General features: G+C 38.7%; 1 protein-coding gene across 1 annotated transcript in view; it reads right to left on the bottom strand.

Annotated features, from left to right (window-relative positions):
- Positions 1–759: 759 nt before the first annotated feature.
- Positions 760–18,007, bottom strand: part of LANCL3 (LanC like family member 3) — a 129,914-nt gene continuing 112,666 nt past the window's right edge. Inside the window, exons 3-5 of the mRNA XM_075539521.1 lie at positions 16,851–17,048; positions 9,100–9,307; positions 760–919 (exon numbers count right to left, since the gene is read on the bottom strand). Coding sequence (XP_075395636.1) covers positions 760–919; positions 9,100–9,307; positions 16,851–17,048 — 566 coding nt within the window. The remainder of the gene's footprint in view (positions 920–9,099; positions 9,308–16,850; positions 17,049–18,007) is intronic.

The raw sequence follows: 18,007 nt of genomic DNA, 5'->3' as shown, positions 1-18,007 counted from the left end.
AATGAATTGACAACACTTTCTACAGTATTTTCTAATATATGATACTATTTTAGCTGAGCTTTGTGAAAGAAAGAGGAAACAGGAGATGGTCAAAGGCCTAAGGAAACTTCTAATTTTCGGGTTTATACCAAGCTATGATATGATTTCTTTAAAGTGCCCAGGAAAATGATAAAAGTAGATATTCATCTGCAATAAATATCTCCATGAATCAACAAAAAATATGAATTGAAGTAACTGTTCAGGATAAACAATTGTTTCTTTTTTAAATCGCTCCCTTCAGCAGCTAGTCACTTCCTCCCCCCTATCAGTTTTCATAGGACAATCACTTTAGTTTTCCACTGTCTCTTATTTCTGAAATTGGAAGTGGCGAACACCCCAAATGGCCAAAGTCTTTCTCCAGGGATTGGCAGTTTATTACCATATTTCTGATTTATTTTTGTTTTTACTTTTATTACTGAAAACCAGATCCTTTATCTTTCCCTTTTGCCTTTGACCTTTGGTTTCACATGTATTCCCTGAAATATTATATTTCTACAGTCTTTAGAAGAGTAATGTTACTTTGTATCTTTCATGTTCTCAGACTTGCATTCTCAAGTGCGACATCAAGTTGCCATTAAATGGCTCTTCTGTTCCTCCTTGCACCAATGTTAAGGCTCATGGCTGTGATTCCAGTGAATGGGGCTTATGTAGAAACTTCCTCAGGTAGGCTCAGGACATCTCAGGGACCTTCTGCAAAGCCACAATGGAAGGTGAAGCCTTCTAAACAAACACACTGAAGAGAGGGAACTCAGCCTGACTGGGCTGCAGCAGATCAATCAGAAAGCACACTGTTCCGGAGAAGCCTTCATACAAGCTGTATATACTTTCAAGGACTCGGGACCCAGCCTTGAATTCCTCAGTAAACAAGAACTCAGCAAATCTATAAGAAGGAGGAGAAGAAAATATAAACAAGTTGAGAATGAGGGAGTTGCTTCTTATGCTCTTCTGCTAAATTGCCATTCCGGCATCATTTTCATTTCAGAATTATAGCATCATTCAAAGAACGTCCCTTCCCCATTAACAAAAGAGGGTCAGTTATATAATTCTGTGTCTCCTAACAAATTTTGTTGGCAGGCAAATCCATTCTTTTCTGCAGGTGCAAAGCAAAGCAGTTGGGCCTTTCCTGAAGAGTTTCTCCTTCTGACATCCAGGAATTAAAAGTAAAACAAAAAAAGATAAATAACCCTATATTTATTTATCTGACATTAAACATATATTTACATATATATGTATGTAAATATGATGTTCCTCTATAAGCATGTTATTTCTGAGAAAGATTTCATTTCTATGTGTCAGAGACTGAAAAAAAGAGCAAGGTTTATAGAAATTGTGGCTTGGGGAGCAAAAAAGATCACACAAATGCATGATATACTATAATCGTGTGCTACAAAACAGAACTATGAACCATAAAAACACATCCCTATGGGAAAAAATTTTAACTTTCCTTATGTCTGCCACAGCTCCTACTCTGGCTAATTTTTTTTGAATAGTAGTTTACAGCTTTCAGGGTGCTGTCTTCTATGCCAGCTCTTTACTGACTTGCCTATACATTCCCTTCAAGAACCCAAACACAGCCATCAGTTGAGACAGAGGCTGAAACTCACGGCTTGCTAAAGCCCGCAAGCTGAAACTGCAGTGCATTTAGATTATTGCTACTACACAGGGGGTGCGATGAAGAGTAATTACTTATTTGATCTTTTTAGAGCTCTTGGAATTACTTGAAGGCAGTTTAAAATAAATCAGCAGGAAACATATTGCCTTTCTATTTGCTACAATGTTTCAATCAACTCCTTTCCTGAATATGCCATTATTTTAAAATCTAAGGAGTAGAATGATTCATCTGAAGAGTTCATTCAAAATGCATACTTATAAAATGGAGGCTGGGTCACGGTATAGCTTCAGAGTGTCTTAAACTTGTTGATGCTAATAGATTATTTGGCAGTCTGGGTCCCTTTTCAGAATAAAGGTTTCAAGTGCATAAAATAATATACACAAGATCCCAAAGTAAATTGATTCTATTAAACCACAGTTGCCAAATTATTTGAATACAAGCATGTGGATTCCAACGTATAACAACTCTATAGAAAAAAGTGAAACTTCCTGACCCCCTAGAGTTTCCAGGGCCCTAAACTTTATTTCTGAGTTTAGGGGTGGAGGCGGCAAAAGTCAACTGCCACATCTTTCTCACGTTGAACAGCTGGTAGATTCAATCCATGATTTTTAAGTTTGCCACCAAACACTTAACCCCAGGTCTTCAATAGTAATATGTGTCCTTTAAAATTCTTTAGATACATTCAGTAGCAACATCCAGTAGTAGGCCCCATAGTCACTGACATCGTTATGTTGTGATAATAGTGGAATATATTTCACAATATCTGCAACAAGAGTAATATGACATGAGAACATGAATTCTATTTATTGATGATAAAATCACAGCTAGACTGTTACTTAAAGAAAATATACATTTTAGTTTAACCTTAAAGGAAATAACAATTTAGTTTTAGGCAAGTTCACGTACCCAAGATTAAGAACCCCTTGGGTAGTAGAAAATAACAGCTTGATGCATGAGATATTTTAGACACTGAAAATTGCATGGTTTATGACCTTTGTTAAATTTCTTAATTTACACATATAATGGAAAAATTATTTGTTGCATAGGACTACTAATGATAAAGGTTAAAGGGACCATATACTATACTCTGAGTATCTAAAAAACCTTTCATATATAGCCATTGTATTTTCACATAAACATATCAAAGCACAGTATTTGTGAAATAGAGAAAAATTATTCCACCATACTTTAAAAGGAACTCAGTTCATTCCATTTTTTATCTTCGGAACTTTCACCTCGAAAGTTGGATTTATTTATTGCTTTGTAATTATGTTGTTTTTGTTGTAAGGTGCCATAGAGTTGGTTCCAACTCATATCGAACCTGTGCACAACAGCATGAAACAGTCCTGCGCCCTCCTCCCAATCGTTCTTATTTCTGAGCCCATTGCTGCAGCCACTGTGTCCATCCGTCTCTTTGTAGGCCTTCCTCTTTCCACTGCCTCTCTCTACTTGACCAAGCATGATGTGTTTCTCCAGGAACTGGTATCCCTTAAGATGTCCAAAGTACTCGAGATGAACTCACCATCCTTGTCTCTAAGAAGCATTCTGGCTGAACATATAAAAATTCCAAACTACCTCTCATCGAGTCATTTCTGACTATTTCTGTATTTAAAACTAGGTATTCTGAATTGCTTCACCTAAAATAAACATTTTATGATTTTTTTTCAGAATAACTTCTAAATGATTTGTAGCAAGTTATAGTAATATTGGAAATGGACGAGAGTGTCGGTTTCATTGCTTCTTTCTGCCTTGAAAATGTTGATTATATAAAAGTAAAAATGATTGTGTTAAATATTTAACCAACTCTGCAAACATCAAACTGACAAATTGACTTTTGTAAAAAAAATTCCATCAAACTAGGAATCAGAGTGGCAATTAAGGACATTTTAAAATTAAACATATAAAAAAATTTCATATAGCTATCCATCCAAAATTGAACTCAAAGGAAAATTAATAGGTATGAGTTTTGTTCACAATTACGCACTGTAGATGATGATAATGAAAAAAATGGATGATTGTCTAGATATGGATTTTTACAAAAAATAGAAAATAACAAAATAAAGGAAAGTAACAGTGGAAAATAAAAGTAAGGCAGGAAAATAATAAATCATGAAACAAAATAGAAATATAAGAATAATACTGTAATTTTTAGATCATTTTATTGAGGGCTCTTACAATCTCTTGTTTCAATCCATACATCAATTGTATCTGACATATTAGTACATATATTGCCATCATCCTTTTCTAGACATTTACTTTCTATTGAGTCGTTGGGATGAGTTCCTCTTTTTTTCCTCTCCCCTCCCCTCCCCACCCCGCGTGACCCCTTGGTAGATTTTTAGATTGTTATTATTTTCATATCTAATACTGACTGCTGTCTCCCTTCCCGTGTGGTTTCTGCTGTTCTTCACCCTGGATTGGGGTGTGTGATTATGTGCCACTCATTGCGATTAGTACCCACTTCTTCCCCACCTCTTACCCCTTTTCCTTCCCCTTTTTTTCCTGTTCCTGTTCCTGGGTTCCTTGTGTCGTGAGTTTTATCTCTTGCCTGTACCTATGCACATGCTCTCTTGCAGTCCAGAGTGGGAAGCAACACTTGGGTCGTGATAGTGGGTGGTGAGAAGGCCTCAAGAGATCAGAGGTATATTGGTGATCCATTGGTGCGCTACTGCACCATGATTGACTAATCCCTGCGACCCCTCTGTATGGGGATGTTCCATTGTCCACAGATGGGTTTTGAGTCTGCTCCAGCCCCCTCATTCTCACCAATGTGCTTTTGTTTGTTGTTTGTTATGAATCTTCTGATGCCCGTTGCCCGGTCCCAATGACACCTCATGATCACACTGGCTGGTGTACTTCTTCTATGTGGGCTTATTGCTTCCCTGTTGGATGGCCGCTTGTTTAATATCAAGCCTATAAGACCCCAAACACTACGTGTTTTAATAGCTGGACACCATCTGCTGTTTTCACCACATCTGCTTATGCACCCATTTTGTCTTCAACAATTTTGTCAGGGATGGGGCTGAGAGGGGGGTGTTGAGCATCACAAAATGTCATTTTTTTTACAACAAAGTGTTCTTGTATTGAGGGAGGGTATGAGCTGAGGTCCAAGACCTGTCTGCTGCCTCAGAATATTGCCTTGTAAGTATATACACATAGACCAATACCTCTATTTTATGGATTAATCTACTTATATAAGTACACACCTCTGTTAATACCTCTATCTACAGCTTTGCTTCCTAGAGCTTTCCTCTGTTTCCTTTTGCCTCCTCCTGCCCCACCATCACTTTCCCCCTTCTCCCACCTCTTAGTACTTCCTCTCAGTTAGATTGGAGTTGCTCTACTACCCACCGGATCTCTACACCCTCCTAGATGTTGGTTTCAATTCCTTAGCTGTTCCCTTGTCCCTGGTGCCATCCACTCACCACACCCTTCTCCCCGCCTCCTTCTTCTCCCAAGACCCTCCGGGGTCCTTGGCCCTGTTGCTTTCTCCTGGAGGTCTCCTCCACTGTTCGTCTCATATAAGTAGGCAAACTAGCTATGTACTCGTCCAAGCAATAAGAAAACAAAAGGTTGAAGAAAGAAAAGGAGAGAGAGAATAAAAACCTACATATAATTTTTAATAAAATTTTGAAAATTTATATGAAATAGAAACTTTTTAGAAATAGAAATATTTAATTGGAAAAATTAATTTAAGAAGTGTTAAAAAAGCTGAATAATTGAATGATAACAGAATGAATTTTATTTTTCTAATAGTTAGAATTTATAGCTGCAGACAAATATTTGACAACTTGAAATGTTCTCTATGATTATTCAATTGCTCAACTTTTCTACCACTTTTTAATTTATTTTACAGTGAATATATTCCTGTATAAGCATCTATTTCACAGTTGGCAATACTGTCGCAGAAACTGCCAAAATTGCGGAAACTTGTTTTCTTTGAGCCATGCCATATTTTAACATTTGAATTATAATGAAGTGGGAATTTGAGTACTTAAGAAATGGTATGCAATACCAAAAAAAAAATAAAAAATAAAAAAACCTTGAGTTAATTCCAACTCAAAGTGACCCTGTAATACACCCTATAACTGGCTCCTTGGGGGTTCTGAGATTGTAAATCTTTATGGGAGCAAGCCTTTCTCCTTTAGAACATCAGATAGGTTTGAAGTGCTGACTTTATGGTTAACAGCCCAACCTTTAACCCACAGTGTCCTAAAAAAAAACAAAAAAGAAAAAAACACACTGCCTTCTAGTTGATCCCAACTGGAAGGCTAAAAACTGGCACTGTAGATTCCCAAGACTAACTCTTTATGTGAGTAGAAAGCCTTCTCATTCTCCCACAAAACAGCTGGTGGTTTCAAACTGCTGACCTCTCAGTTAGCAGCTCTACTTATTACCCAGTAGACTACCAGACCTCCTTATTAAATGCAATGGCCAAACAATATTCTGCTATTAGGTGCACACTTTCATTCTTCTATCTGTAAATGGCATTCCAATTGTCTGAAAGACCTAATCCAAACTTTCTTCCTAAAATCAAAATTTTAGCAAAATGTCAATAATAGACGTTAAAAAACGAAAAATTATACCATGTCTCTTGATGAAAACACTCAGTATTTTAAATATATTAATATCACTTGAAAATAAAACAAGAAACATCTCACTGAAATCTTGGTGATTCTGAATCATAGTGACCTTCATATAGCGCATGATGGAACCAGCCTTGTGGATTTTAAAGACTGTAGGTCACTAATGGAGCAGAAAGTCTCATCTTCCTCCCTTAGAGAAGCTGGTGGGTTTGAACTGTCATCTTAGCTATTAACAGTCCAATTCATAAACCCATAGAGCTCTTAATTATAAATAACACAACCTATAAATCAATGAAATTCTAATTAAATTTCCTAGGGTTTTTTTTTAAAATTTGACAAATTGATTCTAAACTTTCACCAGAAGAATAAATGAAAGAGAATAATTAAGAAAATTATAAATAAATGAATAATGAAATATAGAACTGGAAAAATGAAGCAGAAGAGTATTCAGAAAGAAACCCACATCGATATATGTAAACTTAATTTATTATAAAACTAGAAGCTTGAATCACTGGGGACAGTGATCAATATATGTTATTGGAAGAATAATTTTAATTAAAAAAATAAAACCCTCACTGGAGCCATCATGCAAATAAATTCCAAATACAATTAAAGAGTTAAATTTAAACTAAAGTCATAAGTCAATGCAAACAATTCCTTTTTGCAATCTTAGAGTGGGGAAAGTCTTTTCGCATACAACCCAAATCTAGAAAACTTAAAGAAAAGATTGATAAAAATAATGCTATTTAAATCTTGTCATAGCAATAAAACTGTGATTTAAGGTGAGAAAGAAATGTCAAAGGAAGAAAATATTTGGGATGTACTATATATTGACAGAGTTATAATCCTTCATACACATGTCACAAGAGGAAAATTGGGTAAAGAATTAAAACAGCTATGGAGTCATCATGAGTTAGAATCTACTGGATGGCAATGAGTTTGTGCTTTTGAGTTTGGTTAAAGACCATGAAACACATATGGATGTAATGATTCCAGTTCCAACAATTATTCTTCATAAATTCTCTGATTAATTTTTTTAGTTGGGGGGACATTTTGTTTGTATTAGTGAAAAGTGTGTATGTACACCCACCACCATCAAGTCGATTCCGACTCCTAATGATCCCACATAGGATTTCTGAGAGTGAAAATCCTTACAGAAGCAGACAGACTCGTCTTTCCCTCGGAGTGACTGCTTAGTCTGGGCTTTGCACTTCAGCAGTCCAACACTTACCCAACAGCACCACCAGGGCTTGGTGAAATTCATAAGATGATCTCTATCATGAATAAATCTACACAAGCCCAAATGTACGTATCCTGCCTATAAATTGTTCACTTACATTATAACCTGCACAAAAAAGAGCAGGAGCCTATTAAAATATGTATGTGGATCACATATATGTGCTACAGACGAGTCTACGGACATACATTTATGTATAGAAAAAAGTCTGTAATCTCATTTTTATTAGGAATTATAGTAAACATGTACCTTGGAGTTATCAGCTCATTTAAACTACCCAATTAGGCAGCCACTATTTTTCACATTTTACAGATGAGAAAAAGTAAAGAGCAGAACAAGTTAAAAGACTCGTTCAAGGTCACAAACCAATACAATAACTCTCAGGTATGACCCTTCAGTGGGACTGTTCACAAGAGCTCAGTGACTATTCTTTAGCCCCTGTCCTCCCAGGCGCACAGGACAGAGACCTCATGGGTGAGTGTGAAAGGCCCGTTTGCCTAAGTGCCACCAACATCGCTTTGGATACGTATAGCTTTCAAGTCCTCTCAAATGGAGTTCCAGTCTCAGCCACTGCACATCCAGGAACCCTCCCACAGCGCTTTCCACGGTGTTTTTGAGCTATTGATAGTCAATTATAGCTTTTCCTTAATCATAAGAACGATTGTGAGGATGGTGTTTTGTTCTGCTTACATGGGTAGCTATGAGTGAGAGCAGACTTGAAGGCATCTTACAACAACAACAGCAGCAACAATAGCATAGCTCTTCTAGTCCGGATGACCCACATTACAAACTAAGGTTGGTTTCTACCAAAAGAAATGCTGTCTGCCATACAGCTCATATTCCATTTTTTTTCCTTTTTCAAATTTCCAGGGATAAACTACAGATAATTTGGCCCTATCTATCAAAATTACCTGGTGGTGAGGTGATTATGCATTGACCTGCTAATCTCAAAGTTAGCAGTTCAAAACCACCAGCCACTTTGAGGGAGAAAGACAAGGTTTCGATTCTTAGAAACCCACAAGAGATAATTCTTTCCTGAGTTACAGGGTTGGATATGAGACAGAATAGACTCAATGGCACTGAGTGAGTAATCGAAATGATAAATATACTCTTAGAGATGCCCGTACATGTGCAAACTTATATATGTGAATATATATACACACATTATCTATATATGCATTATATATGCACACATGCACAAGGTTGTTCATCATAGTCATTTGTAGATAACAAAATATTGGAAACAACCCACACACTTCTCAATATGGAATTGGTTTACTTTATACAGTGGAATATGATGCAACACTAAAAATGACCGAAGCAGCCCTTTATGTATTAATTTAACGTGAGCTCTAAGATAACAAGGTGTATACGGGGGAAAAAGTGGGGCAAAAGTCTGTATACAACTATTTGTTTTTACCTGCACCACCAAATATCCTGGGCAGGCTGTTCAAGAAACTGGTAACACTTATTGTCTCCGGGCAAACTGGAGTCCTACAGGGAATCATTGATATTATTCCTGATTTACATTTTTGAACAATATGAATATATTTCTGATTGAATAAAAGTGATTAGATTAGCATTTTGAAAAAATATTTAAAAATTAAAACCAAAAAACAGCTGACCTTTGAGCTCGGTAGATGTATTTAGAATTTCCCGTGAGCCGGTATAGCAGCAGGAAGACATAGGCACTGCCAGCCACGCCATGGCAAATCCCTGGCCCTTTCTTTAGCAGGCCCTTCTGCCATGTGAGTTCCCCACACCGGATACATGTGTCCAGGTACTGTGGTTTCTTGGAAACCAGATAAGCCTTGGCAAACAGATAGGCAATCCCTGTGAAAATACAAAGATATTAGAGGTGACTTTCAGGGCTTAGTACTGTGAGTAGAACTTTTCAAACTGTGAAAGACTCACCAATCACCTGGGGTATTGGGAAAATGCAGACTCTGACCTAGTAGGTCTGAGTTGGGCTCTGAGATTCTGCCTTTCTAACAAGCACCCTTGTAGGGACCACGCTGAGTAACAAGGTTATAGAATCTTCTACAAGGGAGTCCTGTATTTTCCCAGTAGGATTTAGTTTTCATTGTTTTAATTGTATCATGGGGTTGGCCCCTGGAGAAAAGGAGCAACATTTTAATTGAAGTACATCAATTGATAAAATCCATCACTTACAAATGGGTTAATATTTAATAAGGCATACTCTGGTAAGTATTTTGCTTATCTGTCCATTTGGAAGGACTTAATATTGATACAGCTTGCACGTGCCCCCCTCAGAGGTTCAGCATTTGTGATGTTTAAGTACTTCTTACTATCTACTTTTTCTTAAGAGCAAAACTGGGAGTCTTGCCAGGAATAACAATGCTCCCAAATGACCTTCCTAAGACTCCGTTTCCAGATGTGAAGTCATTTTCAACTTGATTGTCCCAAGGAAAGACGTTTTCCTTTAAAAATCCACCCACAAAGATATTATCATTTGCAAAGGCAGGAAGGGAAACAAGAAAAGCTGTAACTATTCACAGAAATAGTTTCCCACCACTTCCAGGAGCTCATATGGAGGGAAGAGATTACTCATGTTAAGAACACTCATTCTCCTGCATAGCCTACTTCTTACTCCCACAAGTGACCAAAAAGAAGAGCTTGAACTGCAGTGGGCATCCTGACTTGTTCATCCATTTGAGTTCTCTCACCTCTTTGAAGGTAGGTTTACAATTAGGTCGAGTTAGAGATGGTAGAAAATGGATAGTAATGGAAATAAACCCTATAGCCAGGCGCCAACATTCCTTCAGGAAGAGGTTGCATTGGCTTTCTTTGGCTTCCGTAGACGTTTTGCGTCTCTTTGGTGAGTATATATCTGCTTCCTTTAACCAGGTGCGGAGGTGGATCCATTTTGAATTATGGCAGTCCTCGATATTTCTGAGTAGACCTGATCCATAGCGTTTCCCAGGCTGTGGCCTTTCACAAGTAGATCAACAGGCCTTTTCTTGCTAGGTGTGGTGAAGCCCCCATCTTTTAAGTTAGGAGCCAAGCGCTTAGTCATTGGCACCACCCAGGGACCCTTCAGCATTCCTAAGGCTGAGTACTCAGTGTGCTCAATGGGTTGGCCTTAACACCTTTCTAGTTCCCTCATTCGTTAATGACTCAAAAAAAAATCTGACATGTGTTCATTTGATACTTACATGAGAGTCAAGATTTAATTCTTTAAAGTCTCTTCTTTACCGCTCCCTATGATTAACACACAAATTAACAACAAACCACATTCCTTAGGGACTGCCTTCCAGTAAACCACACTTTTTCCCTATAGAATTTCCTCCTGCTTAAAAAAAAAATAATTTCCTCCTTTAATTTTAGGAACAAATGATCTCTCACAAACTGAAGGATGAATTTTAAAAAATAATTGAATTGATATATTGGCACTTTCAAATGTTCATAAAAATTTCCACTCTATTTTAATTCCAGTTTTCCAATTTTTGAAACCCTACCATACGTCCACTTATTTGCTACACCCATTTGAAAGTGTTCATTGGCTGAATGCTAGTCCTCGGCAGGGTGGGGTTTATGGATATGGGATTTTTGTATTAATTGAGTTTTAATTTAGTCCTGGGTCTCCAAAATTATGTAGCCAGTCCTAACCCAGAGTGATATAAAATGCTCATGATGACACTTGCCTTTCAGAGAAGTATTGTCTAGAAAGAGAGATAAAAATATGCACATATGATGGATACATAATAGGATGTGCAGTTTGTGATGATACTGTGAATAATATTTGAGGGCTCAAAGGAGGTTTGGCCCTAAAGGAGATAGAAAAAGCCTCAGTCAGACGTTCTGACTTCATAGGGCACATAAAAAACACCATACCCAAGATGAGACAGGTAGTGAATTCTGACCAGTGGGATCAGCAAGGACAAATGATTCGGAGCCAGGAAAGGCAAGTCACATGAGGTGTGCTATTCTAACCAAAGGGCTAGTGGGATGGGAGGGTATGTTTGGTTAAGATTATGAATGATTTGATAAGCCCAGCTAAGCACCTTGTACTTTATTCTGGAAGTGGAAGAATTTTTGTTGTGGGCCGGTTGGTTTTTTTTGTTTTGTTTTTGTTTTGTATTACAGCCAAAATACCCCCCAAAGGGATTGGGAGAGACCTAAAGAGCAGCAATAAAAGTGGCATGAGTTGAATCTATTGACAGAAAGATGGAAAAGAGGCTGATGAAAAATACATTTCACAGGACTTAGTGACTGTTTAGGTATGAAGTGGTCATTTACTATGTTCCAGCACAGTAGGAGGTGCTAAGGTTGGAAGCAGTCCCTGCCTCGTTGGCATTTGCTGCCAAACTCGGGCTGTCATGAGACTCCGTGAGGGGTAAAAGAGGTGTTATGAGAACACACAGGAAGGCGTACAAGAGGGAGTGGCACCACCTAAGCTGAGTGTGAAAGGACAAGGAAGAGCTAGCTAGCTATAGTCGATGCTGTCCTGTCCAGATACCGTTATCCAGTTGCCCCATTTGCCAGGTGTTGAAATAGGTGGTTGCTAACCAACCTGCTGTCCCCTTCTTGGAAGTCCTGCATCCAGTCAGACAGGAGGCTATGTTATGCAACCCTTAGCCGATTTCTGTCAATGACTAACTTACTCAGTTCAGTAAACCAAATCATTAACCACTGCCTTTCCATTGCCCTATGTTTTCATGATTCTGGCTGCCCGTGGTGTTCACTCTTCTTAGCTACAGCATTCCCATCCATCTTGGCCTGACTAACTTATCTCATGAAGCCCTCCCCAAACCTGAGGCAGCATCAAGAATTTCTCCTCGGGGTTCCCATCACTTTCTATACACGTGCATAATACCTAATTAAAAGCACATGTTTCAATATTTGCCTCCCTGAGAATACCGTAAACTACCCAATGTTATCAGGAGAGACGGGTTCTGGAAAATGACACATGCTTGGTAAAGTAGAGGGTCAGTGGTATAGAGGAAGACCCTCAGTGACATAGAGAGACACCGTGGCTGCAAGGATGAGTTGAAATATAACAGTCAGGATGCGGATGGCCTGAGACCAGGCAGTGGTTCTTTCTGTTGTACATGGGATATACAGAATCAACTTGACGGTACCTAACAACAGCAGTCCTAGCATGGCGTTTGGCACAAAGCAAGAGCTCCACAACGGTCTGTTGAACCCCTAAGTCCTCACTTCTCACCCCCACCCAGCCGGATGAGGTGGGGATAACTGATGTGTAAGGAAGAATAAATGGTATGGTGTACTTGCTGTGCCTAGCCATTAGCCGCAGACAACTTAATGGTTATTGATCCTATAGTTCCAGCCAGAGAAAATGAGTTCCTTCCTTCAGCCTGCATCCCAGAAGAGGGTATGGAAGGAACTTTGAGAAACTTCTCATCCTGTGGATTCCTAGTCAAGCTAGGGATTTCACACCAAGGCTGCTTAATCTAAATGGAAGGAATGCTGGGCTCCTTTCCTCTTTTTATTGGGGGGGGGGTTCTTTTGTTTTTCATGATAACCATTTCCCTTTGTCATGGGGGTACTTACTATTGGGCCTTATTAAGAAGCTTGAGTTGGCAATGACAGATGCCTTTACCAAATGTAACTAAAAATGGAATTATTACTTAATAAATATAGTTTAGGAATAAAATATTTCAAAATAGGGGATATAACAGAACCTAGCAATAGCCATACTTCATAGGTGTGATTTCATTAACATGCTTGAGATTCATCACACATGTGCATTCTGGGATTGATAGTTTCACTGAGATGCGCATGGCACAACATACACTGCAAGGCTTAAGGCCCAGCGAAACACTCCACAAGTCCTAGGCGTTTTCTATTAAAGCCTCTTACACAAAACCCCCAAACCAAGCCCACGGCAACTGAGTCCATTTCAACCCTCTGTGACTCTGTAGGACAGAAGAGAATTACCCCACAAAGTTTCTAAGGCTGCGCATCATTATGGAAGAAGACTGCCAGATGTATCTCCTATGGAATGGTTGGTAGATTCATACTGCCAACCTCTGGGTCAGCAGCTGAGTGCTTAATCACTGTACCATCGGGTTTCTTCTTATACAAGCTCTGTTGTGAAACAAATTAACACACACTCCGACACCTGTGTTTCTCCCAGGGTAAAGGAAATGCACCTTCATTGTTATCACAGCAATGATGGAATCTAGTGTAATACAAAGCAATATAAAGTCATCTAGAGTTTATTTTAGCCACAGCATTTGCTTTAATGGCTTTGCAAATGACTTTAGTCCCATATTTCAGAATCATTAAGGCTATGAAGAGATCACATGAATCTGCTTGTTATACTTCATTGCATTTAATGAGCGACGTTTTACACCACAGTGGGTATTTATAAATATAGGTGTTTACAAAGCTTTTTGGACTTATCCCTCAGGAATGGCAAGACTGTGGTAATCAAAGGATTAACCTTCACTGTTCCATCTCAAAGTGCTGATTTCAGAGATGAAACGACAACGGCATAAATGAAGCAAATGGTTTTCACACGGTCACTTAACTGGTTAGTTTGGACGCTACCTATAGAACTTAGAGTTAAGAACTACTTTTCCACTGTGTGAATGATAAGTTGGGCAAAGACAGGTTGAAGGAAAGTCACTAGGGAAACGTTTTCAGGGAGGGGGATAAATATCATAAATGAAGTTCTACCCGGCGGGTCATCTATGGCAGGTCTCTAATCACATAATTGGTCTGCAGCCCTAAACCAGCTGTGCAGTTCATAAATCTACTCTCACAAATATTTTCCTCCAACAAACAGAAATCATTATTTTAGGTCATCTCCATTGGACATTTTTGGAGAATTTGCTCTTGCTGACTTCAAAGATGGTTTCTGACCTGAACTTATCAGGCTTACTACAATCACTCCCAATGCTATTTCTACCATCTGAGGCTTGGCAGAAATGGTGGCCCCATTTAGTTCATTATTCACTGTGAATTGGTTTATCTTTGGTAGTCCAGTGAATATGTGGATTAAATGGTTTTGCTTTGCAATCCATGTTTGATCTTATCAAGATACTAAATATGAATGACACAGGAGGATAAATCAAGTCCCCAAAGTGATGAATCGTATACGTCACTGTTATTTTTGTATATTTAAAGGATGGAATAATTGTCCTTGAAGACAATCATTTCAATTAACTGACCTAGTCATTCATTTTAGCAGATTATCTTTCCACTCATTTCTAGGCTTTTATTAGCACACTGAGTGCACTAAAACGGTTCTGTGTTGGTTTTGGGACATTTCCAAAATTCAAGGACCCTGAAGTGCTTGGAGGCTATCCAGTGACCATCATTGACAATGATTAAAGGGGATAGGAAATGGAGTGTTGAGCCTAACATGAAGAGATATTATTTCAGGAATGGCAAATAACTGCTGTTTTTCTCCACAATGATCAACATAAAAAAGAAATGGACTCAAATGGCAACCAGCAGCATTGAGGTCGGACATACTACACAATGCTCTGGCACTGGGACAGGCGCCCATTGGCGCCTTGGAAATCGCTTTCTTAAGTAGACATGGTGGGCAGAGAACATGTGGTCAAGGAACTAAGGCTTACATTCTCCAGCAACTCAAATGGCTTCAAGGAAAAATGAAATTACAGTGGCAATCAAGAACAGCCGTTAGACAAGAAGGGAAAGGAGACACAAGAAATCAGGTATCAAATTGAAGGAAGGAAAGTCAATATATTTTGAAGCTGTGCTTTTGCCTTGAAAATGAAACCCATTAAGAATCCAGCAATCTTGTGCTATTTGATATTTTAAATCTCTCTTCTGCCCAAGTAGCCAGGAAGAATTGATTTATTGGAATTTAATTTATTTCAAATTGTTCCTTCTTAGAAGGTCTAATGAACAGTGTAATTGGATTTTTTTAAAGGAAACTGAGGTCTAACATTTTTTCCAGGTTAAATTCCAGACAGTTCCTTGGGGATGACTTCTCTTTTTAGCACACTTCTTTCTTTATTAGATGGCACAAGGACAATCCACCCTGTCCCACAGGGTTGCTATGAGATGGAATCGAATACATGGCATTAGACTTGTGTTTTTTCTTTTGTTTGTTTGATTTTAGAATGTAAATTTGTATTAAAAAGAATTATAGAACAGTGTCTTAAAATATAATGTGCATATACATTATCTGGTGCTCTTGTTAAATTACAGATTCTGGTTCAGTGGGTCTGAGATTCTGAAATTCTAACAAGCTCTTGGGTTGCTCAGGCTTCTATCCCAGGGACCACAGTTTGATTGATCAGTCTCCAGATTGGCAATATGCAATGTGGCCACTTTGAGTTGAGAAATGATATAAATGTAAAGGAGACAATGAATTGTATAGATCACCTAAAAACTGTAATGTGAAATATCTCAATACTTTTAAAAGTCGTTGTATGTAGAAATTACACTATTTGAATTGTTGAGTTCTACTCATATAATATACCAAAAATCAAAATGAATCTGACTCACAGCATCCCTATATCGGCTTTATTAGATTATGTGTTTTGGGAGCAATCTTATCTTTCACTTGAGGAGAAGCTGGTAGGTTTGAATCACTGGTTCAATGTGTAATACACTACACCCCTGCAAAAAACAAACAAACAAACACAACAACAAAAATAGCTGCTCACTGTCATCAAGTCTATTCCAACTCATAGCAACCCTATAGGACAGAATAGAACTGTCCCTGTAGGTTTCTGAGACTGCAACTCGATCAGGGGAGCAGAAAGCCTCATCTTTCTCCTGAGGAGCATTTGAAATGCTGAATTGTGTTTAGTTGCCCAATGTGTACTGCAATTTGCAATACGTAGCCCAGTCTACCCCCAGGGCTCCACAAAATAGAGATTATTAAAATTAATTTAATCGGTTTCATTTTCTTTTTTTAAATGACGTTACCTCAGCAATTTAAATTGCATTTGCAGTTTATAACAATTTCTATTGCCCGTGCTACTTTAGCATTATAGCTATTGCCAGCTGTCATCAAGTCAATTATGACTCATAGTGATCCTATAGGACGAAGTAGAACTGCTCCCTGGGATTTCTGAAGCAATACATCTTTAGAAGAGGAGTTAGGCTCATCTTTTTCCCTCAGAGAGGCTGGTGAATTCATACTGGTGACCTTGCAGTTAACAGACCAACAAGTAATATTCTAAGACACCAGGGCTCCTTCCGTATATATGAAGATCTATTTCAAGCTATACAGGATCATTTCTGCAGGTCCTTTAAATATCAAGATGCGTTTGGCTTTGAAATATTCAACCTTTTCTTTTTAAAACCTCACAAGATGAGAAATACTCTCTAGTCGCAGAACAGGAACCTCCCTTGGCTGAGCTAGCTAGAAGGCAGTGTTCTTAGATAATAGAATATTCGAGACCTGGGGCACCATGACACCAATGGACCAGCTCATTCTCTCTCTCAATGGTCTCGCCGAGTTCCGGTGGCCAGTTGCAGTGCTGCTCTTGCTCCATGAGGAAGTCCACGCTCTGCCACACCAGCTCCCGGTCTGAGGGCTTGAGGTGTTCATGATACGAAAGAAGCATCTGGAGTATGGATGATAGACCGTGAGCTGCCCCTACATTAACACACAAACACCAGGATCAACGCGTGGAATGGAGAGGACGATCAGTTTGCTTCAGTGAGGAGACAATTATAAGATACAAAGCACAATGGCAACATTACTTGGAAGAACAATAGGTGCTGTCAAATCTATCTATCTAGCTATCTACCGACCTATCGATCGATCTATATTTATTTATTTATTTCCACTCAAAGCAACCCCATGTGACAGAGTAGCAATGACCTATAGTATATCCTAGGCTATATAATCTTTATAGGAATAAATGTTTTTCCTGCAGCGTCACCAACCTTTCATTTAGAAGCCGAGCACTTGGCCGTGGTGCCACTAGGCTCCTTGAAAACACATATCCAAGAAAATTCAACCGAATTTACTGCCATGGGGTCAACTCCAACTCATAGTAACTCTGTAGGACAGTGCCCCTTTGGGTTTCGAACTTTGAATCTTTGTGGAGTAATTGGTTGCTTCCAACCACTGATCTTTTCCTTAGAATCTCAATGTGTAGCTCACCATACCACCAGGGTTCTTTTGTGGGCACATATAATACCTGCCTTGCCTAGGAAGCTTTCTGAGGAGTATCCTTGAGATCATAGGTTCCCAAACTTACTTGGTCTATTGTTCACTTAAAAAAATGACTCAGTGGCTCCCTAGTAACAAAAGGCTGTTGTATCATATATAGCCCATAATCCAGGTAAAAGTATAGGTATCTGCTTTTTCAGCCCCCTTAGATGGTTCCACCAGCACCAGGGGATGGTAACACCCATTTGCTTTAGATCTAGGGCCAGCAAGCTACAACCTGCAGCTAATCCAGGCCAATTACCTATTTTTGTAAAGAAAATTTTATGTTATCTCACCACACACATATGCTTACTATTATCTATGACGGGAGCCCTAGTGGCACTGTCAGGTACGCTTGAGCTGCTAACTTAAAATTTGTTGGTGCAAGGCCACCAGTT

The sequence above is a fragment of the Tenrec ecaudatus genome, chromosome X (assembly GCF_050624435.1).
Source record: "Tenrec ecaudatus isolate mTenEca1 chromosome X, mTenEca1.hap1, whole genome shotgun sequence".
Lineage (NCBI taxonomy): Eukaryota > Metazoa > Chordata > Mammalia > Afrosoricida > Tenrecidae > Tenrec > Tenrec ecaudatus.
This window is presented reverse-complemented; position numbering and strand designations above follow the sequence as displayed.